Genomic DNA, 26,296 nt, shown 5'->3' with positions numbered 1-26,296 from the left:
TCTTCTTATTCAACGGCAGACTGCTGAGAGAGACCGCAGCGAATGAATATAGTAAGCCTCTCGAAATAATCCCTGAGTGGTATTTTGATTGGTTTTCAGCCAGCCGGACTTAATACTTTCCAAGGAAATGCTCACACAGCTTAAACTGATATCCCATTATGTCAGAGGTTTAATACTAGCGATGTGCATTGGCGATCAGGTGTGCAATAAGCTTTGATGTGTATTGGAAGAGGGAATAATGAATCACGACTATTTGTATTTTGAAGTCTCCGACCAGACATGTTTATTCTTATGTCCTATTGCTTGAACAATAATTCATTCACTGGTATAATCGAAGGGAAATGCTTATGATGAATTGACATTGAACAGTAGGTGCTGGTGTCGGGGTAATATCGAACGTGTCCCAATCGTCTTGCAAGCATATTCAAGTAAGTGGTAATCTCGTGCGGTCTGCAGGATGAGCACATAACACCAAGCACAATATGCATGTGTTTCATGAGAAACTTTAATCTGGCTAAGAAACCAAGGAAAACTCCTCATCCCCCGGAAAACAATCCAAGCAATTTGACTACATGCCTTGTATGATGTCCGAGAGAACAGCTATGTTTCAACCATCGACAAACAAATACAGTGTAATATAGTGCCAAGAGGTGTCCCATGTTATATAGTTTCCTTGAATTTTGCTGAAGACATTTTGCTAGTCACTATAGGCCAGACTGGTGTCTTTTGAACCTATATGTATATGAGCTGACTGACTGACTGACTGGCTGACTCCCCCTATGACTGATTTTACTGGTTGACTGACTGTCATTAACCGTAGACGGGCGAAGAGAGCTTTACCCCTAAGATTGGAAGGAAAAATATTCGACCCATTTAAGACCAGAAGCATGAAAAGCCCGCCTTGTCTTGTTTTTGACTTTCCCGGGTTTCCAGTTTGAAAGTCTTCCCATAGGCCTAATGAAGTACGTAGAAATCTAAATTCAATAGCAAAATGACAATGTTCTAAAAAGCTCTCGAGCTAACATCCACTAAACTGCGAATTCTCACAGAAATACACAAAGACGGGCCATGGTTTTAGGGCAAATTGCACCCACAGATGACTCTCCCGTCCTAAAAAAAACACCTCCTTGTTTTCAACGCGGTGTGAACTACATGAGCATTTCTGTACTACAGAACTATAAGGACACCCACTATATGTCCGAATAACCTGCAAAAGATCACTGCGAACGTGACTGTATTCCTGTTGGCTTCGATCGTTTTAAAAAGCTTTGGTGCCTTTGGGCAATTGAACCCCCGTGGTTAAGCAGAAGATTATACATTTCAATCATAATTCCATTTAGGTGCTATTTAGACTATTGTCAAACACAAGCCGAGGGGTAATGGACCGTGGCATATGACACGCAATACAACCGGCGTCGGCCAGAGGTGCCGGGAAAAATTCTATTTTACACAAATCGCACTCAGAGATATTATTTTATTATGATAATTTGATTTACACTGTTTGCTTTAAGGCAGTGACGCGTGGCATGCAGAAAGTATAATCTATTGTCATGTTGAGGATTCAAACAACTTCTAATTCTGCAAATTACTTCCTTGACACGGTGACGTTGAACAAATGTTGTAACCCTGAAAGGAGCAAAAACCAGCATTGAACGTCTGATATAATGACAAGTGGCTATAAACCTAAAATTCACGCAGTTCTGTAATAGTCAAGTCTAACCATACGACACAACCAGTTTTTGAAGTGCATTGACCATCATGAACGTACGGACCCAATTAGTTAGAATAAAAAGGTAGCGTGGGTTTGCGGTAACACCATTTGGACAAATCTCTTTTGAGGAGATGTGTGGTTCTGAAAAGAACCGGTTGGTTGTGACCGTGTGACTCCGCAAACCCTCACTTGTTTACCGCCATGCAAAGTTCCAAATCTTATTTCCTACAATAAAAAAATACAAAGGTGTTAACTAAGTAGAAAGGAAAATATGCTTGCCTTACATTGGTCAATTGACGGCAATTTAAAATGACGGTTACTTGTACTTTTCGTTTGAATTCGGTGAATATACCTGTAGGCCCTAGACCTTCGGGGAAGGCCTATACGCGTTTACTGCGGTCAAACCAGTTTTATGCCGCGGGCATCGTACCTCCTGCAAAGGGCCTGACCCTGTTTAGCCACTGGCCCTGACCCGAAAACAGGAAAAACATCTAAATTCGCCACTGGAAATGATCAATTGACTTTACCAGAAATAAACAGACTTATGAGGTAATGCAAAAAAAATGCACATTTTGAAAGATTGTTATTGACGTGATCCAAGTAATCTCAATGTTAAAGTTGCACTTTTGCTTGGGAGCATGTAGCATTAGGACGCCACTTTGTATGATTGTTGAGCACAAAGTCTAGGGAGAGACGTGGGAAATTTCCTTTTTTTCACATTAACACTGGACACGTCACCAATCATCAAGGCTATAGGCCTACTTATGGTGAAATAAAGTACCAACATGATACTATGTTCTACCCTTTAACTTTTCGGTCTAAATTATACGTTAATTTTGACGACTCACGTTGAAAGAAGTCTTACCTTGTCAGTGATTATCGTCCAAGGATAAAAAAGGTCGTAGGTCCGATTTATTCCCACGAATTGGAGCTGGGTTTTTTGAAGATTTTGATCTGTGTTTACCGTCAGTTATCCACTGGTTATCAATCTAGTTATATAACTTTATCAATCATGAACCGAACTGAACGATGATATCCACAAACGGACACTAAAGAATCACCGAGATACCGCGCAAAAGGCGCGTCCTTGTGCCGACAATGCGAACCCACACAGTGAGCAGGCACAGGTACAGGTAGCTAGTTAGCCAACACGCGCACAGTAGCAACCACTTGTAAAAAGGAATGTTTGCGCCCGACTGACACTCAACCAGACCGAGAATATCCGCCCATTCAAAAGACAGCCTAACAACAACAAAAAGGTATCATGTACTGCCGAGCCCGCGGGCTACACGCCGACAGAAAACAAAAATATTGTCTGTTTGAATTGGGTTTGACGCTTATCTTTGTGCGGTTGATTGGCCAATTGTTGCGGGGTTGCGAGGTCGACGATGAAATTATATTCAGCAGCTAGGGGTTGTAGGAGTTTATGCTGGGCCAACAAGCGTCGCTCATTTAGTATTACTGAACTATCGATTCTGAATCCAATTTGAATGATGTTGGAGTTCAATATTTCTGGTGTTGCAAGTACAGTTCAGGGATGTAAGTGGACTCGACATTTTTTGCCAACGGGGGCCCAAACGAATCCATTTTTGTTTGTTTTAAAGCGACGTCGCAATAAAGGCAGGCCCTGCGTACGCAACCATATTTTCCTTAAACAAAACTGGTTTAAAGGGAATATACAACATTTGCAAACATCGAAAAATAAAACTACCAAGTTTTTGCGAAATACCTTAATAGGACGTTGGTAAATGACAGTCTAAAGCATCCTGTAAAATTATGGCACCTGGTATACTGTCATTTTCAAGAAAAGTGGTATTTTTGTATCAATTTCCAACGCTGATCGGCCGATCAGCGTTGGAAACAACTGGCTTTTTTTCAAATACTGGCCCCAATTGACTATTGCACTTGTTTGCAATCGATTACAAACCTATGAACGGGTACGAGCCAGCTAGACTGGTTCCCTGACCTTACAATTCCCCAATGTATGTAAACTGCTCTGTTTCTTCTTATATGGAGTCAGGGAACCAGACTACAGGGTAAATGATCGTTTTTCTTGGTTTTTATAGCATTTTCGAACCCAAAACCTCCAAAAAGTCAGTGTAACTATATTTGCTTTATATTTCCAATCCCCCAATTCCATCCATTTCTGAAAATTACAGCAAAAGCAAATGATGTATATTCCCTTTAAGTGGTCAGAAATTGCCTCAGTTCGCACCACAGAGCATTTGGAATCCAACAATTTTTTAACCCCACGCCCTAATTGTTTTGGTTTCACTTTTTTGGGGGACCAATATTTTTTTCTGGCCTACCAAAAATAAATTGTATTCTGGATCCGCTCTTGGTCTTTTAGGAGCTTCATCGACAAGCTCGGTCTATCAACATTGTTCTGGTCTTATTTCCTGTGTCAAGAGTAATTTTGGACAAAAAGTGCGTCCAGCCTTTTCTAGGCATCATCTCATATATTTTGTATGTTATTTACAATAAAGACAAGCCCAGACAGTGCTGTCTGAATTTCAGATTACGTTTAGCTTTTAAGAAATGTTCACATAGTTGTGAATATGTGCTGCATACACATCAATTTCATGGGCAAGTATATCACTGTGACAAAATTAATATCCAAACTTGTAATGAGGAAAACTCACAAATAATTATGTGCTTTACCGTTACATCAAAACGAAGAATTTGGTTGTGCAATGATTTGCAAATTCATACCGAAGATCTCTAAACTAATTCGGAAACTCTAAAATGCATAAACTATCCTGCGCAACAGCAGCTTATTCAGGTTTTGTGTCCGGGTCAAAAATGGTGATAGCTCATTCTAAACTGATTAATTTGTATTGCTATGGAATACTATATTTATTAGGTGAAGTCAAATACGACACGGCAGTGCATTTTTTGACAAGGAGGTTATCGAACAGCAATCTCAGAAACTATCAGTAGTCGATATTTCAATCAACGAACCGCAGTGACTAATGCTTTGCCATTTGCTTTTTGATAGACTGAAGGAAGATCTTAGCGGAAAAGCGTCAAAGTTCAATTCCATTTCGTAATCAAATATTGACTTTGATATGATTGACTTTGCCAGGTGTTATTACTATTTACTCTCGTAACCTCATTTTTGTTCAAATCGATACAACTGCCATCCGCTTCAAATAAGTGACGCACCAACTTTGCTTTTTGTACGAAATAAACACTGATTTGTTCTAAATGTGCCGCAATTTTATGGAATTTCTGCTTAGTACAGAAGTACAGAACTGTTCTTAGCGCAGAAGACAGAAGACAAACACGAATTGCCGTACGTTGTTCAATGTGGTGCTGACTTTAAAACAGTTACACCTAAAGATGCATTCCGGGTGCTTTTTTCGAGGTTGTGGTTTAATGGTTTAATGGTTTCGGTGTTCGACTCTGACGGGGAACATAGCGTTTGTGTTCTTAGGCAAGACACTTTACTACAATTTCCCCTCTCCATCCAGGAGTATAGATGGGTGCATGCTAAGGTAGGGAACAGAATACGCTGATCTCGAGCTGCTGCAAAAACTGGTCTCATGGCCTGATGAACAGGGGTACTGATTGTGAAGAGCTTTGAGACCTTTGGTATAAAGCGCTATATAAACACCACATTATTATCGTTATGATTATTTTGTATGCCAAACGAATTTCCTTTTTCAGAGGGTTACAGACGCCCAACATCGGAATAAAGTAGTTTTTTTTGTCAAAACAAATAAATTGGAAAATCCATTTTTTTTAAGAGCATGGCCCGTGGAATAGATCTTAATCATTTTTTTTTTAAACATGAAGCTGCTTGCAATATTTTGTATATATAGTAGCGCTGAAAAATGGCCAATTTTATTCAACCCGACAATCTGTGTGAAATTTTCTCAATTTGAGGTAGGGTGACGGTTTTACCAACTGTTGGAACGACCCTACCGAAACAAAATCTAGGCAGTTAACATCTCCAAAATAATTTCAGCAAGAATTGCTAAATTTGCTTTGGGGGAGGCAGCTACATTTTAGAACATAAAATTACCGAACATTAAAACATTTACCACGAATACACACTTACCATGGGTGCGAGTTACACGCCTCCAACTTTTCCTCCAACGTTTCTCATCAAGCGACTATTCCTAGGGCCTATACTTGAAAGCACGAGTTAAACTAAGTACAAAATAAACGGTTGAACTAATAACGGTCGGTATGTATTACACAATGAATCGTTGCTCATCCAAATCCTAATTCCGGAAGAATACCAGCTACCGGCCACCAGTCAATGCCCCTATGATCCCTCTATTCAACTGCTGCATTCACCGTTAATTGGAAATACACTCTCCAAACGCGTCACTGTCACTAGGGGATAGAATGGTCAAAAGGTCGCGGGCACGAATTATTTTTAATGCAACCTAGTAGAGTCACCGTCCAATCTGCGAATGTGTCAGTTGTAAACTGAATGGTTGTCGGATTTTATTTCATTGGAGACCAAGTCGTCTCCAGAGTCACGAATTTGGAAATAAAATGAGAATTTATTTCATTTCATCGTTTGGGATTACCATCGGCCACGGTGTCGTTTCAATTTTCACTTGAAAACTAAAACTTATGAAGTTGTTCTAAATCATGCGATATTTCCTGTTCAATTATGCGATATTTCTTTGTCAATTATGCGATATGTTAACGCTTGCGTGTCTTGGTAGGTAACTATACATGGTTGCAGAAAACAAATGTGCTGGCGGACATTTGCGTCCATGAATCCACCGAAATCGCGGCTGATGTTTTTCTTGTGGACAAAGCCCAGCTCCACGCGTGACATGCTAATTGTAAATTGAAGCAGAAAAAACCCAGAACACACACACACACAGTAGTGTCATTAACATAACGGATGGGTCTTTTCTTGTAGGGATAAGTGGACAGTTATTTGAGGGGAGCTATAATCATCCCTCTCATATAGACCAGTTATCGGAATGCACAACGGAGCCGGAGCGCAGTCAAAAGACCTCAACACGTGCCCCGCTATGCAAAATTAGAACGGGTTCTTCTGTTACTTTTAATCGATTCAGTTAAGAATGGTGTGCTATCGATGCAACTAGGTACATCTATGATTACTTTTATTAATACAGAAGATTACGTACCCCACGGTTTAGCGGGTTAAAAATGACTTTAGTGTAAATCACAGACTAAATTTTGTACTGCATTTTGAGTCAACTTGATTTTTCCTTCTGATAAAGTCCCGAATTTTTTTTAAAGATACGGGATATTATGCATAAGGAATAACTGCACGATTTCACCTACGACTAATAATTATTTGATGTCTTTAATTTATCTCAAAAAGCTCGCTAAGCATGTCACCGAGCAAGCTTTGGAAAGGTTTATTCAACAAGAGTTATGAGGAAGTCATGTAAATTGAGCTCAAAAAATAAAATTCTATGAAAAAAAAAATAAGATAGACAACTTTAAACAACAAAAGAAATTAGGAATATGTACAGTATATATCTACAGTAAAGCTTGATCTAATGTACACAGATTTCTATTCAATTGATTCAGAATGGCTATTTATAGGAATTCTCTTCTTGCATCTGGTGTATACAACGGTCAGATGTAGCCCATTATGGGTACCCCTATACAATAGCACTGACCGGCTCTCAAATTCACTATAGCAAATATCCAGGCTATTCAGTTACAAGTGATTGCAAGTCAGCTTAAACCTATAGTCCATCATTTGTAATTAGTGCATTTTGTTCGTTTGAAGCAACATAAGTGTTCAAATTCTAATGAAGGATACTGAGCAACTAACCTGATGAAGTTTCAGCTAAGCTTCAGCTGTACATTCCGAGAAAAGCAGCATTCTAAAATCTCAATTTCAAATCAAAAGTTACTGAATCATGTTTTGAATTGTTTTGAATTGCAGCTATACGCGGCGTCGTACCGTGCACTGATCCGACGAATTATAACAACCGCGCGCGCGTGTGCGTCGTTCCAATACTTGTGCGCGCTGCGCTGAATAACAAAACGAACTACTAATTTAAATTTTCCTACGGTGCTTCTTAAGAATCACCGTTGAAAATGCCTTCTTTCGTGGATTACTTCAAAATGACAGCTTCCCGGAAAGAATAATTTCACAGGGAGTTTAGTTCCCTTGCTATCTTTCAACCAAGTTTGTTTTTCAACAGTAATTACGCCAGTTACTTTTCGGATGGCTGCAAATGATGGACTATAGCTTTAAAAAGGCAATGAGACAGTGAGTCATCCAGTAAGGTCGGTCGGTCGGTCAGTCTGTCTGTCAGGTGCAGAGAGGACTATAGGCTGGTCCTCTGAGACCAGCAAAAAGTGAGACGAATCAGACGATTTGTACACTCTAAAAACTGTGTTTAGCAATTGAACACAATCTTGCTATCACTTTGTTAACATGTTTAGACGCTAAACATTATGTCAAATTCCTAAACACCAATGTTCAATTGCTAAACACTATCCATCCTTACGCTAAACATGCCTTTACAAACTGATAGCAAGAAAGTGTTTAGAAAAGTGTTTAATTGCTAAACACAGTTTTTACAGTGTAGGTTGATGTCCCGCAGCACTTTGCATCTCTCTTGCCAAAGTTGAACATTAGAAGTATCTGTCAAATCGCAGTGTCATTTACCTCACCACACACGCTCTTGCCTAATAATATTATTATCGACCATACCCAAAGCACAAACATGTGTTCTTCATACCGTAAACACGATGCAGCTACAATATTTTGTAATAAATGACGGTACTTTTGAAAACGCTGCAGCAAGCGCGTCTGTTCCTTGTTCATGTAACCAGATTACACTGCCCTCTAGGGACCGGGTAACAGACAGTCATTAGGCCTACATCTCATTTCTCAGGCCCGACTTTTCCCAGAATAGTACCACGTACCTTCCCAGCTCGGCCGATACATCCGAGCCTCTAGGGAATAACATGTTGACTTGATAACGAACTCAAAGACGTCCTTTCTTTCTCTTGACCTCCCAGCCTTTATATTGCCAATTATCCTGCTCAGGCAAATCAGATTTTACCCCAACAATCATGTTGAGTTTTGTATTGAGAAATAATCCAATTTCAACAAACAACACATTATAGCGTGCGAATAATTGCTCAAAAGTGTCTGGTTTTGAAGAATTTTTTTCTCTCTCTATGATCTGAAATCCAAAATGTTCATTTGCCAAAAAAAAAAGCTTTAATGTGACGGAAAAGTCTAAATAACCAAATCAGAACACCATAACCATTTTTATTTAATCGATAATACTGCATTGGTTTATGAACTAACAGGACTGTGATTTCTCTGTTTAGGGGACTAATGAAGTAGCACAAACGATTCCAATTCACAAGTGCATGTAATTTTGAAAATAAGAACTGTGCCGAAAAATGTAAACTCAAAGGCTTTGGGTATAAATTCATGTATAGGCCAATATCTGTATTCGCTGTGGATAATAAGCAGAGGACTCGTTAATAAGCATGACAGGTATTCCTGTTAGTTTACCCTTAAGGAGACATGTCACAACTCCTATTTAGAGGCAAACTTTTATTGTCGCAAATAAACTAGATCGATTGCTCGTGGTCCAAAACATTAATATACCAAAAATATTTGGGTATAGGATAAGGTTAAAATGGGGGTTAGGGATCATGAAAGAAGTTGACAATTGTGGGCCAAACCCTATGAGAATGTCGCTCTAAGGTGCCAATCTTGGTAATTATCATTCCAATAATTTCATAAATGAGTTCTATTTTGTGAAATGTACCTTTTTTGATCAATTACCAAATAAATGGAGTAAACAGTCTTCCCATTAAAGTTGACAGCGTGGAAAAAAAGGCAAGAAGTTGCTTTGAAATGAAAGCAAGCAAAGAAAGAAAAAAAAAAGAACAACGTAATATTTTGTGCAATCCTGCCGAGTAAGGTTTAAGAATTTAACTTTGAAGATTGAAGAAAGGATTTTTTGATAGTGTATAATAGAGTCTTAGACTTACCCGGCCGTATTTGATTGGATGACGCGCATTATTAGCAACACTCCCTCTTAAGTTGGTTCTCTCGACACGTTCCAATTGTTGCCTTCGTCCAGCCCGTCAAAAACCGTTAGAAAGTAACCAAACCGATACCCATTCATTACACAGGCACATTCAAATGACAAACGGTGCAATGATGATCCACGCCCGCGGTAAAAACAACACGCTGCACAATAGCAGTGATGCAAGGAACAAATCCGTCCGCTGTTCGGGAAGACTCCACTTTTGAAGATGTTCAATTTGTCAGAGATACCCCCGGTTCTCATGAGGAGGTTTGTGCACTGAAACGCTGACTACCGTTCGCGTGAAGATACTTGAAGGAGTGGCAATCTAGCCAGTACAATTGAGGCCCTAACTGAAACCCGTTGAGTGAGGGGGCTGTTTACCGTTAACCGTAGCAAATTATTGGCAGTACAGTTTGCCGGGGGGGGGGGGGGCTAGCGTCTTTCGTTCATGGTTCGTCAGCTTTTCCCCACTCCTTCTGCTTAAACGGAGTAACTATCACTTGGTTTCACTTGCAGGCTAAGAGGTAATTTTAAGTGCCCTCAATTTCTGCAGGGGGCCCTCAATTAGTTAACAATATGAAAATCATTTATTCCTTTCCCTAAACTTTGGGCGGGTGAAGGTTGGGAGGGGGGGGGGGCATAGGCCTCGAGCGGGAGGAGGCTGCCCCTTCCCTACAGTTACGCCACAATACAAGTGGAAGAAATTGTGTTCTGGATCCGCCCTTGGCAAATGCGTCATAATTGTCAGTGTCATACACCACAAAATTGCATTACGTATCCGTCATAATTGTCTCAATCGCAATACTGATGTCGTTGTCGTTATCCAGTTATTGCCTCTGTTTATTGTCACGACCGTCTTCATTGTCGAAACTGTCATCGTCAGATCGTTATTGTCGATACCGTTATCAATCTTGTCATCGTTGTCAACATTTAGATATCATTCTTTTCGTATTTGTCACCATGGCACGTACCGGTACTGTCAGCGCAGGGGCGAATCTGGCTTTGCTCAATGAAGGAATTAGCTGTTGGTGGTGTTGGCCTGTTTAGCAGGCATGTGCAGCTTATTCCGCATGATTTTATTTGGCGGAGGGTGGAGGGGGGAGGGGGGGGGGGGGTTTGACCCGCTAACACCCTCCCCGTAGAACCACCCATTTATCGTCGTGCCAGTCGTCGATATTTTGACGTCATATTTCCTGCCTCAGTTTGAATCCCCTCCGTTCACGTTAGATTATTTTTTGATTAGCATAACACATGAATTTATTTGAACTTTTTGGGGGGGATTTCTCGAAAGACAAAATGTCTCAATTGCTTCGTTCTTTCCTTGAAGGAATCTTGACAACATTATTTTCAGTCAATCATGCAATTTACTTCCGTGGGTTTTTGGTTCAGTGTCAACAAAAAACAACACTCAATCAATCCTCATTTTACAATTTGTCCAAAAATCTTTGTTGACAATTGACTTGGACATTCGTTTCATCCTTGTCACCGATATCACTTTCGTCATCTTGAAACCAGTTGATTGACAATTTCGTTAATTTGTCATTTTGTTAATATCCCAAGCAAACGATCGCCGCACTGCATTATTTTTGAAAATAAAATGAACTTATTTCATGTTTGAATCAGTTTTCAAATCACCCTGACATTTGGACACACTGAATCGTGTGTTTTTAATTTCCGTGATTCGGGAGTAAAATTGTTTAGATTTGTTATTGTTAAGTATATATGATATGGTGAAGGTCTAATTCTAGAATCGTTTACATTTTTCTTTAAACATTAATTGTAATGGGTAAAGACTAATATAGCCTATAAAATAGCATACCAAAAATAAATGTTTTTTTTTACAATCTCAAACAAAATCTCTGCAAATAATTCATTGTTTTGGTCAAAGGACATAACCGATTCCACCGTGTAGTTGGGGTTTTTCTGTTTTCTACAAGTTCCCTTATAATGCATACATTTCGGAAACTGAAAACGTTAATTTTGATTTGGCTTCAAATCCAGGAATTGTGAAAGTATGATTTCATCTGTTACGAAATTGAAACAAAAAAGAACTTTCCGTCTCAAATTTTAAACGGACCTTTGCTCTTTGTTAGAGTTGTTTGTTTGTTGCATTTTCCAAGAATGTTCCTCATCAAGATTTGACGACTTTTCGTACGAACTGTAATCAGGCATACTAGGAAATACAAAGTCTTAAGTCTTAATTCAAAATGTTAGGGTTTCATATTATTGTAGACACGAAATATATAAAATTTGAATAAATTAATTTTAGAAGCAAAAACTGCAAGGCCGTTTATACCCTTTTGCCGTCATCCAAATTTAAAATTTAAATTTACTGACGTCCGTGAAGTCACACTATAAGTTTTCCACACGAAACGAGGGTTAAAATAATCTCTGAAAGTGCAAAATCGTCAATAAAATCAACACAGAAAGCACACATTTCACACCGTGCTTCACGTTGGGGTGGTGCTCATGAATAATTCATGATGGTCTCCCAGGCGTCCGGAGAAAGGCTATAAAAACGTCGCGCGGTGTGACGTCAGCTTTCAAATTCTTCTGACTGCCGTGCGGTGAGCTGCTGAACAACGAGCGTGTGCAGATTCGCCTTTGTCTTGCTGACTGCTTTGAACAATTGTTGTAAGTGTACAGCTGGATCGTACAGAAACCTAGTTCTTACACTATTAAGAGTTGAACATTATCAGTGAAGCAATGGCGGACTCTACCGTGACTGAGAGCATGAACGGGAAAGCTGAAGGCACTGAAGCTCCCAAGAAAGCCCGGTCGGCCCGGCCCAGCACTCTCGACAAAGTAGTGGAGGCCCTACAAGCCTGTAACGACAACCCCCGTAAAGGCACCAGTGTGAAAGCCATCAAGACCTGGATCGACGCTAACTACCCTGACAGCACGGCCACGCATAAGACCCTCCTTAGGAAGGCCCTGGAGACGGGCATGGCTCGGCAGCTCATCGAGAGACCCAAGAAAGACAATGCAAGCAAGGGTGTGCTCATGGGGTTTTACAGACCGACCAAGCCCAAACCGGCCCCCAAGGCCGTCAAGAAAGCAAACCCCAAAGCAAAACTGTTGAAGAAAGCCAAGGCTGATGCTGTTGCCAATGCGGAGCGTCGTAGCCGCTCGGCAACACCGAAGGGAAAGAAGTCCAAGCCCGTACCCCGGGCCCGTGCGCGGTCCGTCAGCGCCACTCCGCGGGTCAGCAAATCCAAGAAAATCCGGAGCCGGTTGAGTAAGTCGCATTCCCCGCTCCGCACACCCAAGCTGATCAAGCCCAAAGCCAAAGCAACAGCAGCTGGACGCAAGAAGACAGCAACTTCACCAGCCTTGGCTAAAACCAAGACGGCGGCCAAAACGAAGAAATCCCCAGCCAAGAAAGCGGCCAAGAAGTCACCAGCGGCCAAGGCGGCGTCCCCGGGGAAAACCACGGCCAAGAAAACCACCAAAGCCGCTAAGCCAGCGGCCAAAGCCGCCGGGAAGACCACGACAAAAGACGGTGGGAAAAAGAAGAAATGAACAGAAATGAACATTTGTTTTAAATACTTTTATTCTTAAATTTCTAGGTGTATTTTTATACGAGATAATATTTGCAGAGGTTTGGATGTACATGCACAAGGGCAGTCTATACATTTATTCTAATTTCTTTTCAAGATTAATAACTTCATGGTTGTTTTTATTGGATGGTACAAAGCTCGGCAGCAATTCGAACCAGTATAAATAAATTATTGTGCACACTAAATGTTCCTCTTTCAAACATTATAAAACTCGTCCATGGATATGACAAAAAATTGACTTTTTTGTTTGTTTTGAAGAACTTTACCGTTTATTTTGCCCTCTATTTTTTTTGTCAAGTTTACTGTATTTTGTTTTGCAAAGTTGAGTGTAAATTAAAGTAATCTAATAATAACAATGTCGATCTTTTGTACGTTCTTTATAATTGGTGTCCAGTTATAGGTTTTTGCCTTAAGTCAGACGAGACCTGCAATATCACGGAGATTCTATTTTTTTTTCTCCAGGGTATCCTGCGAATATAGTTTAAAAATGTTCAAGAGAGTCTTTCTGAATACCCAAGTTCCCTGAAAATAAGTAGGCTTACATGTACAGTTGTATACAGTTTGGTTCGAGAGATAGCAAAGTCTTTTAAAATAGGTCCACATTATGGACCAAAATAGTGCAACTTGACGTCCCTTTTTTTCTTCATATATCATCTAATTAAAGGTCAGTCATTGCAAAAAACATTTAAAAAACACTTTTGTTAGGAAATACTTAAAAAAATATATATTCTTGACTCTTATAATTATAGACTTTGCACATCACGACTGAAGTGGCGTCTGGATACTAAATTCTTTCCCCATAAAGGAATCCCAAGTTTCTCTTATGGGTCACTCTCACGATATAATTGATTTACTTATCAAAAAAATCAAAGATTTTAAACCTCAGTGCTTTTAAAACGTTTTCCATAAAGTTGGTCGTTAATATGTTGTTAAATATATACCGTTTGCATAAAAAAGGTCATGAACGGTTCTTTACATAAAATCACACAATTTGATGTTCCAACCCCCCCCCCCCCCCCCACCAACTTGGAGCAGGTACTGTTTGACGGCGATGAAAGAAGCCCTATCAGCTGCTAGGGGGCGCACTGCAATGCCGCTGCTGTTATTTTACCCCCGTTGCAGTTGTTTTCTGTGCATGTACCAAATATAATTGCCATCAAAAGTACTTCCCGTTTGAAGTTTAAGTACGCGGACGACATCACAATCATGGCTTCTAAGCCGTATTTACAATCCACCTGGCCCACACTTGCGCAAGTCCTGTGCGTTCCATTACCGACGTTTAGGTCATCCCCACTACAGTGTGTATTAAAAAAATAATACATTTAGAGGGGAAAAAAACATGTACTAGCTTCTTTTTTTTGTTCAATAATAATTTATATACGTAAAGGATAATGCCCAAGGTACGCGACATTCGTGGGTAAGAATGGCCCGAGGAAATAATGCAAAATAATGGAGCGCTAGGACAATAGGGTGACGTCACGGGTGGAGTTTAAGCTTAAAGAATGAATATTTCTCAACACAATGCTGTTTTTTCTATCTCATTTGGACGCCTACATCCAGGGATATAGGTAGTTAATTGAAAGGGATGATGTGTCAATGTGTTCCAGTTTGTAGCAAAGTGGATGAAAGGAGATTGACATGCCAGCAATCTCTCTGTTGGCCAACTTACCTATTGTTCTTTGCCAGTCAATAGTTAGTTTTTGATCAGAACACCCAAATAACACAGAAAAAAATAGGATAGGGAAGAAAGTGTCTTTTCTCAATCTATGAAGCGAATTGAACCCATCGAATATTTGTTTGCACCCAAAACATGTATCGCCTTCGGCTCGGGTAATTATCAGCACCCAGACTCCAAGCGGTCTTAAACAGAGTGATTAAAATCTCCCGACAGGGTGACCGCAAAGTCATGGCCAAATTCTGCTAAATGCACTTCAAAAATCTGTCAGATTTATCAAAAATCTGCCAAATTGCCCAGAAATTACTCGAAATACACTATAAACACTTAAAATCACCTGCAGATTTGTAGTATATCCTTTACAAGAAATATATACATGTATTGCAAGGTTTGTATGACTGTTGTGATAACTTTTTAACCATTTTCAAATTTTATTGAAATGTAAATCGAACCGCAGTTCGGCCTTCATAATAATAATGATAAACATAAAAACTAAGCAGATGAATTGTTAGTTTTCTCAGTGCTAAGCTTGTCAGTTTGCCATAAAGCGAAATAAACTCTTGCACTCTTGTAGTGTTATTGTTACTTTATCAACCTGTTTCACTTCAAGCCATGACAATAGATTCCCGACTTCGGACACATTTCTTGTGTAGGATGGATATTTGTTTTGAACAAGCATTGTTTACGTCCCATTCCCCTGGTTTTCCTTTCCATTGTTTTTATTTAAAAACACGTCCATCATGTGCAAGGGCTTCGACTGTATGATAATACTTCTCTGTGGAAGTTTATTTATTCCTTGATGAATTCATAACACCATCTGCTGCAGCAGTTTGGGCTAGTAACAGTTTAAGGCGTGACAGGCATGGCACTTATAGGAGGCGGTACAGGAATTTATGGATTAATAACATTATGTTTCCAAGTTTAATATTTCATCTTTTATGTGTTGAATTACCAAGAATATCCACATGTCAAAGTGTTCTCTTTTATTATGATTATTCATTTTGGCTTGTTACTGCCTGTTTCAAAGAGAAAAATGTTTTCTGTTTCTTTCTTAATTTGATTGATTAGTCAGACAGCGTAATGACATGACATTGATTCCCGTGGGAACCGAAAGAATTAGAGTATGCCACCAAGCTAGATACCTTAATGAGACCCACAGGAACTTTTGGTCCACATTATGGACCAAAATAGTGCAACTTGACGTCACTTTTTTCTTCATATATTATCTAATTAAAGGTCAGTCATTGCAAAAACATTTAAAAAACATGAATTTGGAACTGAAAAACATTTTCACTTTTGTTAGGAAACACTTAAAAAATATATATATTCTTGACTCTTATAATGATAGACTTTGCACTTCACGACTGAAGTGGCGTCTGGATACTAAATTCTTTCCCCATAAAGGAATCCCAAGTTTCTCTTATGGGGTCAGTCTCGCGATATAATTGATTTACTTATCAAAAAAAATCAAAGATTTTAAACCTCATTGCTTTTAAAACGTTTTCCATAAAGTTGGTCGTTAATATGTTGTTAATTATACCGTTTGCACATAAAAGGTCATGAAATGTTCTCTTATTACAAAATTGGATGTTCCTGATGAGTCAAAGGCAAAGTGAGGGGTTTCGAACCCTCCCCCACCCATTGGAGTAGGTACTGTTTGACGGCGATGAAAGCAGCCCTATCAGCTGCTAGAGGGCGCACTGCACTGCCGCCGCTGTTTTTTTACCCTCGCTGCAGTTGTTTTTTGTGCATGTACCAAATATAATTGCCATCAAAAGTACTTCCCGTTTAAAGTTCTAAGCCGTATTTACAATCCACCAGGCCCATACTTGCGCAAGTCCTGTGCGTTCCATTACCGACGTTTAGGTCATCTCCACTACAGTGTGTATTAAAAAAAAATAATACATTTAGAGGGAAACAAATACATGTACATTATTTTGTTCAATAATAATTTATATACGCTTAAAGAATGATTATTTCTCAACACAATGCTGTTTTTCCTATCTCATTTGGACACCTACATCCAGGGATATAGGTAGTTAATTGAAAGGGATGATGTATCAATGTGTTCCAATTTGCAGCAAAGTGGATGAAAGGAGATTGACATGCCAGCAATCTGTTTGTTGGCCAACTCACATATTGTTCTTTGCCAGTCAATAGTTAGTTTTTGATCAGAACACCCAAATAACACAGAAAAAAATAGGATAGGGAAGAAAGTGTCTTTTCTCAATCTATGAAGCGAATTGAACCCATCGAATAATATTTGTTTGCACCCAAAACATGTATCGCCTTCTGCTCGGGTAACTATCAGCACGCAGACTCCAAGCGGTCTTAAACAGAGTGATTTAAGTCTCCCGACAGGGTGACCGCAAAGTCATGGCCAAATTCTGCTAAATGCACTTCAACAATCTGTCAGATTTATAATAATAATAATAATAATTTATTAATTCATAGTGCGCAAATTCCATTTAAAATATGTTCAAATGCGCATTACAGTCATAAAAAAAATAAAATAAACAGACGTATACGCAAAATTCAACAAACATCTGCCAAATTTTATCAAACATCTGCCAAATCGCCCAGAAATTACTCGAAATACACTATAAACACTTAAAATCACCTGCAGATTTGTAGTATATCTATAACAAGAAATAAATATTGCAAGGTTTGTATGACTGTTGTGCTAACTTTTTAACCATTTTCAAATTTTATTGAAATGTAAATCGAACCGCAGTTCGGCTTTCATAATAATAATAATAATGATAAACATAGAATTTACGCAGATAAATTGTTAGTTTTCTCAGTGCTAAGCTTGTCAGTTTGCCATAAAGCGAAATAAACTCTTGCTCTCTTGTACTGTTATTATTACTTTATCAACCTGTTTCACTTCAAGTCACGACAAAAGTTTCCCGACCTCGGATACATTTCTGTGTAGGATGGATATTTGTTTTGAACAAACATTGTTTACGTCCCATTCCCCTGGTTTTCCTTTCCATTGTTTTTATTTAAAAACACGTCCATCATGTGTTGAAATCAAAGATTGCCGCCCTCGGCAAAAACGTATTTTGTTTGTGTTCTCAAGTATCTAAATAACATGACTAGGTGGGATGGATATTCTAATCATTCAGTTCCCACGGGACACCATGAGCTCCCTGCACACGTGCATAAAACACGGTTTCATGATTATTATTGTTTTTAGGTTTGCGTATCTTTTTTTGTAATGTTAGCAACTTTCTATTTCACTCCGCATATAAAACAAAACAAATTCCATTTTGTTCTTCAATACATAAAATCGTCTCTGTTCACTATTGTTTCTGTTCACTATTTTTTTTTTTGAATGTACACAAACAAATTTTTCAAATATACGTATTCTCTTTTTTGAGAATTTCAGTCATACAAATCTTAAAAGTGATTAAGTTTTCAATAAAAATAGTAACAACAACAAAAACAACAAAACAAAACAAATTCCATTTTGTTCTTCAATACATTAAACCGAGCTTGTCTCTGTTCACTATTTTTTTGTAATGAACACAAACACATTTTTTTTTTCAGATATACGTATTCTCTTTTTTGAGAATTTCAGTCATACAAATCTTGAAAGTGATTACGTTTTCAATAAAAATAGTAACAATAACACCACCATATCCGGATACACACTGGTCACACAAGATTAGGGCATGGAAGCGGGGTAGTAGTGTGACAAAGCCATCCAAAGCAAAATAAAAAACTGGTTATTTAAACATCATAAATACCAGAGACAGTCTACCCATTCCTATTGGTCGAGAGCCCGTCTCGTGGCCGGTTATAAACGGTTGATGATGACCCGGCTAGCTGGTCCTAAACACTCTTCCAGTGTCACATGAAGTTGTGACTCCTATGAAATCCGGTGCCAGTACCTTACGACTGGGCCTTACCATTTCACAGCTAGAGGGGTATTTTGTCAAACGAAATCGTTGGAAATAATAATTTTAGACCTGTTTTGACTTTAGGACAAAAAGGTTTGATTTTTTTTCGCTTGGGTGTTTATGAACATCCGGGCTTCAACCGGTCTTAAACACAGTGTTTAAAACCGGCCGAGCACACATTCCATTAGTGACGTTCACATGTACATGTATTGCATGGACAAATTACAGGAGTTACTAAGATTGTTCTCTCTTTTTTGCTGATTCAAGGAACAACAATGCAGTAAATCTGAAGCCGGTTATTAAAAACAAAAATAGACTGTCTAAATATCAGCTCAGTAAATATACTTTTTTAGAAAACTGTGAAATGCATCTTCATTTTAAGCGCGATAGTTTGGTCCTAACCGTCCAAGGAAATATAGAAAATGACAGCATACTGCACAGTGATTTCATAGCAATGCCTGATCCTCTTATTTACTTCCTGCCAAGTATGATATGTCTTGATATTTCAACAGTTTTAATATTGAATGTTTGCAAATAGTGTCCATATTACCTTAAAATATGTACTACTCGTGTTATTTGCGAGTTTGACCAGGAAAACAATTGATTGTTTTTGACATAGTACGTCGTTTTATAGTTTTATAGTGTTAAAGTACGTCGATTAATTTTTTTGTGAATGAAAACGTAGAAGGAAAACTTTGGCACAAGTTTATAATTAGGCCTATTACCGTGATGAATTTCGAACCATTTTACGGACCGACGATGATTTGTATCGTGCCGGTCAGACCGGTGCCCCCTCTTCTATCAAATAGACAACCTCGAACCCGGTAACATTTACTCTCAGGCAGAGTTGTTGTGCACAAACGCAGCCCACGCCTTTTTTTCACAGCGGGGTAGTTGGGGGGGGGGGGGGTGAGGGGAGGGGCGTGAGGGGAGGGGGGCGTACCAACCCCCCATAAATCAGTTTTTCGTGAGTGGCTGTTGATTGTAAAGTCCCTTGGAAAGCGAATAGCGGTAGTTATTGTCTAATGTAGCCATGATATACATTTTGAACAGCGCCCCCATGGGAAGATGGTGTCCAGCCCCCTCCCTCCACACTATTTGATTTGTCCATGAACTTCAGTCCAACTCCATCGCCGCGGCTGGTATAAGACTAGTACGTAATCGGCCGGGTTGGGACAAATCTAACGACTTGAAGATTACTTTCTCGCACTGATATATGCAAGCAGCGCAACACATACGCATGCAGTGCATTCTTGAGGTGAGATCTAATCGCGCGCCGCTATGCAAATGATTTATATTTTGTATATTTTTTCAAATGTAAATTTTTATTGAGCCACATGATTGTCGCCTTCAGTTTCTGATTGGCCTGGCAATTCACGGAGGCGTTGCCTTTTCCATGAGCAGCCGTTGTCGTCCGTCCTGGGAAATGTCCACGTGAAGCTATAAAAAGCCGCGCCCGCGTCGAGCCGAGAAGTCACCACAGCTGTGTTCAGGCGCAAAGGACAGGGGCTCAACTTCAAACAAGTGTTCTGAAAATCGGTCATTGATTTATCCTTGCCAGAGCTTTTATCGAAATCATTTTCATCATGGGTAAGTGTTTTGTTTCTTTATCACACCAAGACAAAATTAACATTTCGGATTTTATTCGAAACCGACTGGCCATTTTTTTTTATCGTATGTCGGTCAAAAAAATAAAACATCTCGACCGACCGACCCTCCCGATTTGTTTTACGTGAAGGCAACTCAACAAGTTTGTATTCGGCCTTAATTTGGTATTCACAAACTGACACGCAAGTACTGTGGTGGAAATACAATTCGGAAAAAAAAAAATCTTCAAAAAGTTTGACACGAATTTACTCGAACACCTTGTGGAATAAAAGATTAATTTATCTCAAAAAAGAAAACCTGATGAATTGCAATTTTAACAGATGCTTATTTAATTAGCAGTTCAATAATCGTTCTTAGTTTCACAACATTTCGTGACAAAATTTGTGAGTCTTTCCGTGGTTAAAAGCGCCAATGCCATAGAATACAAAGACGAACAACAATTTGCATCAACACCCGTAATCGCGACTTCAAAGTAGCCTACTTTCCCTGTCCCAACATGGCGTTTGAAACGTGAAGTTTGTGCTCAACATAAATATATCAAAGGAAAAACGTTTGGGAGTACGTAATGTTTTCAATTAGAAAGAAGCTTACGATAGGTTGGTTTACACAGTCACTTTTGTTCCCTTTATTGCAGATGGGAAACTGTTGACTTTTCTGCTGGTTCTTTGCGCAGCTTCTAATGGTAAGTTTAGTCCTTTGTGTTTTTTTGTTACTTAATAGGGCAGTGGTTGATAACGGTGAAAGGTTGGCTGTTCCATTAAACTCGGTGTACGCCTCGGATGGATAAGTCAATATTTTACCTCATGAGACTATTCGTTCCATTGCACCCATAGGCCGAAACATTCACTATTTGTATACGAGAATAATGTCACGCACAATAAAAAAAAAAAAAAAAAAAAATGAAATTTGGAGTACCCACCTTTCAAATGGGGGCGCTCTTCAAAACTGACCTTATGCATACTGCAAATTATATACGGCGCATTGTTATGGTCTTTGAGCGGGTTTTCTTTTTTGGGATTAATGTCAGAACCTTCTAACCATTTATTGAAATAAATGTTGAAAAAAAAATGTGGAAAAAAAACCAGCCGGCCGGGGGTGGGGGGCAAAGTTTGAGTTTTGACTAATGTCGCAATGGCTTTTCGAATCGATTTCAATAGCCTTAAAATGCAATTAATCAAGGCCTTTGATTGCTATCGTAGAATGATATAAGGCAACATTCGTCCGGCGATCGTCGAAATGAAGTGCTTTTAAAATGTTGTAGTTATCATAATATTTCAAATGTCAGAGTCACAAGACATCCTCATCAATGCCTCACACTTACTATGAAAAAAGGGTAGAAGCCCAACACGACTGCTATATCTGCCATGTATATACGGATTTTTAGCAGCTATTAAAGCCATTGAATATGGGTCAAAACAGACTATCAACTTCATTCAGACTAGCGCCGCGTCTATTGCATATCAAGCAAGTGATAAGTCACTGCTTGAAATCAGGTTCCACGCGTGTGTTTGAATAAAAGTTTTTAATGAGTGACTTGGATCAAGACTATAGTACATGTACTTTTAAAGTAGATTATCGGGGAATAGCATTTTCAAGACTTAAGTCCATTGACACAATATATAATACAAGAAAGCCTCACATTTTCAAGGTTGTTATACAGCTTAATATTTAACTTTTAAGGATCTTTATCCATGTTGTGGTAACCGCATTTTTATGGCCAACAAAATTCACTTATCTAGATTTGAGGTTTCCTTTGAAGGGGAAAAATTACGCTGCATGCCAGCATGGTCTTACGCGGAAAAATAGAACAAACGTGGACGCATTAACAGCGATATTACGCTGATATAAGGTGTTTCCCGACAGCAACCTAGCTCCTGCATTTTGACTGCCTGGAAGAACGTGTAACTCACTAAGATCACTGTGGGCCTATGATAAAAAGAGGTCCCCTGGCAAGTTTAATAGGATACCCGAATAGACTCAGTCCTTGCACAGGGCGCCCTCACTAGGGCATGTCTTGTCATGGCAAAACAATCTCGGAGACTATCGGTGCATTCGAGTAGATCACCCGGACCGACTTGGGTTAGCCCCGTGCCGTTCGATTAGCTCTGACGTCATTGTCGGCCGGGGATCACCCGGGTCAGCCACCACACACCCTGTTCGTTGAGCAGAGTCAGTGGTGGAAATACGTCACATGCATGCGTTGTTCATTCTAAGAAACAGACAAATATGGCGGCCAGGCATAATTGAGTTCATAGCGACATTTGAGGCAGCAAATCAAGCCCGACTTTTTTTAGTTTTGCATTTGACTAAAAAGCAGTAAAGGAAACCCAATCCGAAACGGGCATTTTTGTCAGTGGCTACTGCCAAGGCTACGGGCGTCACGTGAGGATTATGATTAGCCTGGCCGTCGTGGCTAACCCGCTTGCGCCGCCTGCCTTTACCCATAGAGCTAGCTCTATGCTTTACCTGAACGAGTCGATCTGGCTGAGCTACCTCGGAGCACCCAATGAAAGTGGTCCTAGCTCTATGGTGAGAGTGTCCAATTGCGAGTATCAAAAATGAAGGAATTGACTTCATTGACTTATACTCCATTTCTTAACACCCATTGAATCGCCAGCTGCTGCTCTCAAGTGCTACAAGTGTGGTCATGGAGTCTGCGAGGACGGCGAGATTGCCAAACTTATGAATTGCGGGCCTTCCTCTGATGGCAAGGTGATCGATAAGTGCGCCAAATTCGACGGGGAATTCTCCGGAACTGATATAGGTGCATCATCTTGCCTTCTTCGTAATAAGGCTGAGTCCGAAGTACTTGGCTATGATTGGAAATAACACACGGGTCAACGAGAAGTGGCTGCAGCCGCTTCCATAGACGTGTGGGTTATTTCAAGCCTTGACCAAGTAATTCGGACACAGCCTAAGTAAAACAAACATATTTCTGAGCGAAGGGGGGGGGGGCGCTTTAACGCCGTCATGTTTGGGGTACAGAAAGTAGAAACACTTCGTTTATGGCAGTTAAGTATCTTTATTGTAATCTAAAGAAAAATGCAGATGTGAAAAAATACAAGATGTGAATACCCAGACCCTTTAATATATATAGTAAAAGCTTGTGCCCAATGATGACTTTTCTCAAACCTTAAAAGGAATAGGATGAAACATTTTGGGCAATGTTACTGGTATAAAATTACCCATGTGTTGGTTAATCTGGGTAGAAATTGACCAATAATATTGGGAAGAAATTACCGAAGAGGGCGAGTGTAGGCAGTTGGTGTGTTACTAAACTGGGCCACCTATCAACCCATTTGCCACAACCTTCTGTAAGTGACGCATGATGATAGTGAGTACACCCTCAATTTTCTTTCAGGAGTCAAACAAGTGCATTTGTATTTTTTTCTCTCAGGACACCAACTTGATTTCGATGCCTTTCGTAATTGCGTAGACCCCTACTATTCAACCGATGGCGCCCCGCCTCTTGGTTGCTTCTCCGACGCCGAAATTACTCCCTCTCTCCTCAGTAAACTTGGAATTCGGTATTCTAGTGGGAACGGCCATGATTTCAAGGTCAAGGGCGAGCTCTGCGTCTGCGCAGGCGACGGCTGCAACGGCGTAAACTCCGGCCTAACCACTACCGTAACTTCCGGCGTAACCTCCCTCAAGCCGTACCTCTGGCTGATTCTCACCGTGGGCTTGATGCACTTGCTGCAAATGTAAATTGCCGCAGTATACGTGGTAAGTTACTACGCTAGTAAGTGGTGTAACTACGCATGACACCTACCAGTTTTAGCTTAAAGATGTCTAGATTAAGAATCTCCAGTAGGCCTATTGTTGAATAGTTTAACTGCGTTTATTTTGCTGATACTTTACAAACTGTTCACACTTTTTAGTAGGTATATTACTCCAGACTTGTTTGTCTGATATCTTGACACCAGTTATGCATCTACCCGCACGTGGACGTGTACGATTCCTATTTAATTGTGAACAAAATATAGCTAAATCCAGCAAATGAGTTGGCTTAGCCACTTATAAGTGTTAATATGCTTAAAAAAAATTAAGGATAATAGGCTAGCTCCAGGGTTATAGCATTTCGGTTTATACACATTTAGTAAAAACTACCAATAACCAACCGTGAATTTCCGTTTTAAGGAACTTTGGGTTCCCGATTTCAACTCGGTTGTTTTTACTTATATCATTTCGCCCTAGTATTTGAAGAGTATATTTGCAAAACGAAATTAACGCCGCTTTGATGCGTTTTAGAATCCTGCTCTCTCTACTGGATGCCCCAAGTAATTTTGACGGCTGTTAACACTTAGACACAACTTAAGAGCACAATAAGCGTAAACTGACGTCTAGGAAAATCTGCTACACTATTTTGAATCTTTAATCTTTCTAACCGTGCAAAATACCCACCCAAAACGGATATGTCGCGTTCTGGAAATAAACTTTAAATGCTATATAACCTTATGTGACAGCTGCTATTGTGTACCAGTTATGCACAAATTACTTGCACATTTCTACCTATCCCATCCTATCAATGTATTTGTTAGATTATTGAGAGTCAGTATGGATAAACCTGTTTTTCGTTGATTGCTTACAGGTTTGGCCAGTTAAAAATATCATGGTTAATTATAACCAACAATCAGTTTTAGTATTAACTATAACATCAATTAAAAAAAAACGTCATTACTTTTGGTTGTGAAATTCAATGAGACTGATTATTATTCAGTCAGGGAAGTTTTCGTGTAAGGAGACTCTCAAGTGCAAAAAATGGTGAATTACACTTTACTAGTATCCGAAAAAAGTCTGATTATTCGACGATACAATAACTGTCTGGTGTAGTGACAACTAGGTGTCTTCCTCAATCAACGATCAGAGAGTTTATAATATATGTAAAGGCATGTGGGTGAAATGCAGCCACTTCAAAAGAAAAAAACATCACATCATTGTAAATTTGTAGTACTTTTATAAACGGGGACCTGATTAGACAATTCGTACGCAGTGTTATTATGGCTGGATTCATATTCTTCGAAAAGACAGTTTCATGTGCTCAACAGTATTATAACATTGGCAGAAAAGTACAAGGAACCAATATGATTTATTCATTTAGAAACAAATTATTTAGACCTGTGTTGTGTTTTACTCAGTTTCGTGTCAAGGACAGGCCAGTTGCAAGAAATATTCCGCTCAGAGTAAAAGTGACCGAAATTCTTCTCACTGGTACTCGGCTTCCAGCGAAAACGAGAACGCTGATATCGGCTGTTTTCATTGCGCCCTCTTGAGACAAGTTTACGAGTTATAATACGTCGTGAAGAAATTTAGACTTTTGCCGAACATAAAGTGGCCACCAAGGCTTGTGTTTATTGGTGCCACGTCGATCAGTTCAAACTTTGGTCCTCCATAATCGTTCTTGTTTCCTCCCTATGTCATATTCAGATGCTTAGGGGTGCATACCTGTAAATCGACTTTCATAGACCACGGTGATAATTAAATGTATTAAAGCAATACTCACAACTCTTCAAGGTACTTGAGACACCCATCAAATTAAAGCTTATTTTATCATTTTTTAAATTTTACGTTACACTTTTGGGTGGTAATTTGATGACTTTTGGAGAAAATTCCATCCAAAGGTGATCACCCCTAAAAGTAATCCTGTGGCCCATCGCCATTTTGAAAAAAAAAATTATGCCATTGCAAAATAAAGCAAGTTTAGGGCCCAATTTCATCCAAATTTCACAGTAATACGAGCTAGCTCGCATTCATGTGCACGGCTTTCAACCATACTTTTTTTTATAGACCTTCAAGTTCATTGTCCACAAAATGCTCCA

General features: G+C 39.5%; 2 protein-coding genes across 4 annotated transcripts in view; one reads left to right on the top strand and one right to left on the bottom strand.

Moving 5' to 3' along the window:
* The window catches only part of LOC119736014 (gamma-aminobutyric acid type B receptor subunit 2-like), a 40,041-nt gene extending 30,158 nt beyond the window's left edge, over positions 1 to 9,883 (bottom strand). Inside the window, exon 1 of one of the 3 annotated variants that reach the window (XM_038209995.1) lies at positions 9,689 to 9,883. The gene's annotated coding sequence lies outside the window, so the exon portion shown is untranslated. Of the gene's footprint in view, positions 1 to 2,576; positions 2,812 to 5,774; positions 5,864 to 9,688 lie in introns of those variants that run through there. The other 2 variants (XM_038209996.1, XM_038209994.1) reach the window with 2 other exon arrangements.
* Positions 9,884 to 12,260: 2,377 nt separating this feature from the next.
* On the top strand, positions 12,261 to 13,872 carry LOC119735919 (histone H1-gamma, late-like). Its single transcript, XM_038209868.1, has one exon. It carries the CDS (start codon positions 12,436 to 12,438, stop codon positions 13,249 to 13,251), a length of 816 nt encoding a protein of 271 aa, XP_038065796.1. The 5' UTR covers positions 12,261 to 12,435; the 3' UTR covers positions 13,252 to 13,872.
* The last annotated feature ends 12,424 nt before the right edge of the window (positions 13,873 to 26,296 follow it).

The sequence above is a fragment of the Patiria miniata genome, unplaced genomic scaffold (genome assembly GCF_015706575.1).
Source record: "Patiria miniata isolate m_02_andy unplaced genomic scaffold, ASM1570657v1 HiC_scaffold_29, whole genome shotgun sequence".
In the NCBI taxonomy this organism is placed as follows: domain Eukaryota; kingdom Metazoa; phylum Echinodermata; class Asteroidea; order Valvatida; family Asterinidae; genus Patiria; species Patiria miniata.
Note: the sequence above shows the minus strand (reverse complement) of the source record. Positions and strands in the feature narration are given on the sequence as shown.

Coding starts and splice junctions, on each gene's coding strand:
- LOC119735919 (XM_038209868.1), top strand. CDS start 12,436: ATGGCGGACTCTACCGTGACTGAGAGCATGAACGGGAAAGCTGAAGGC.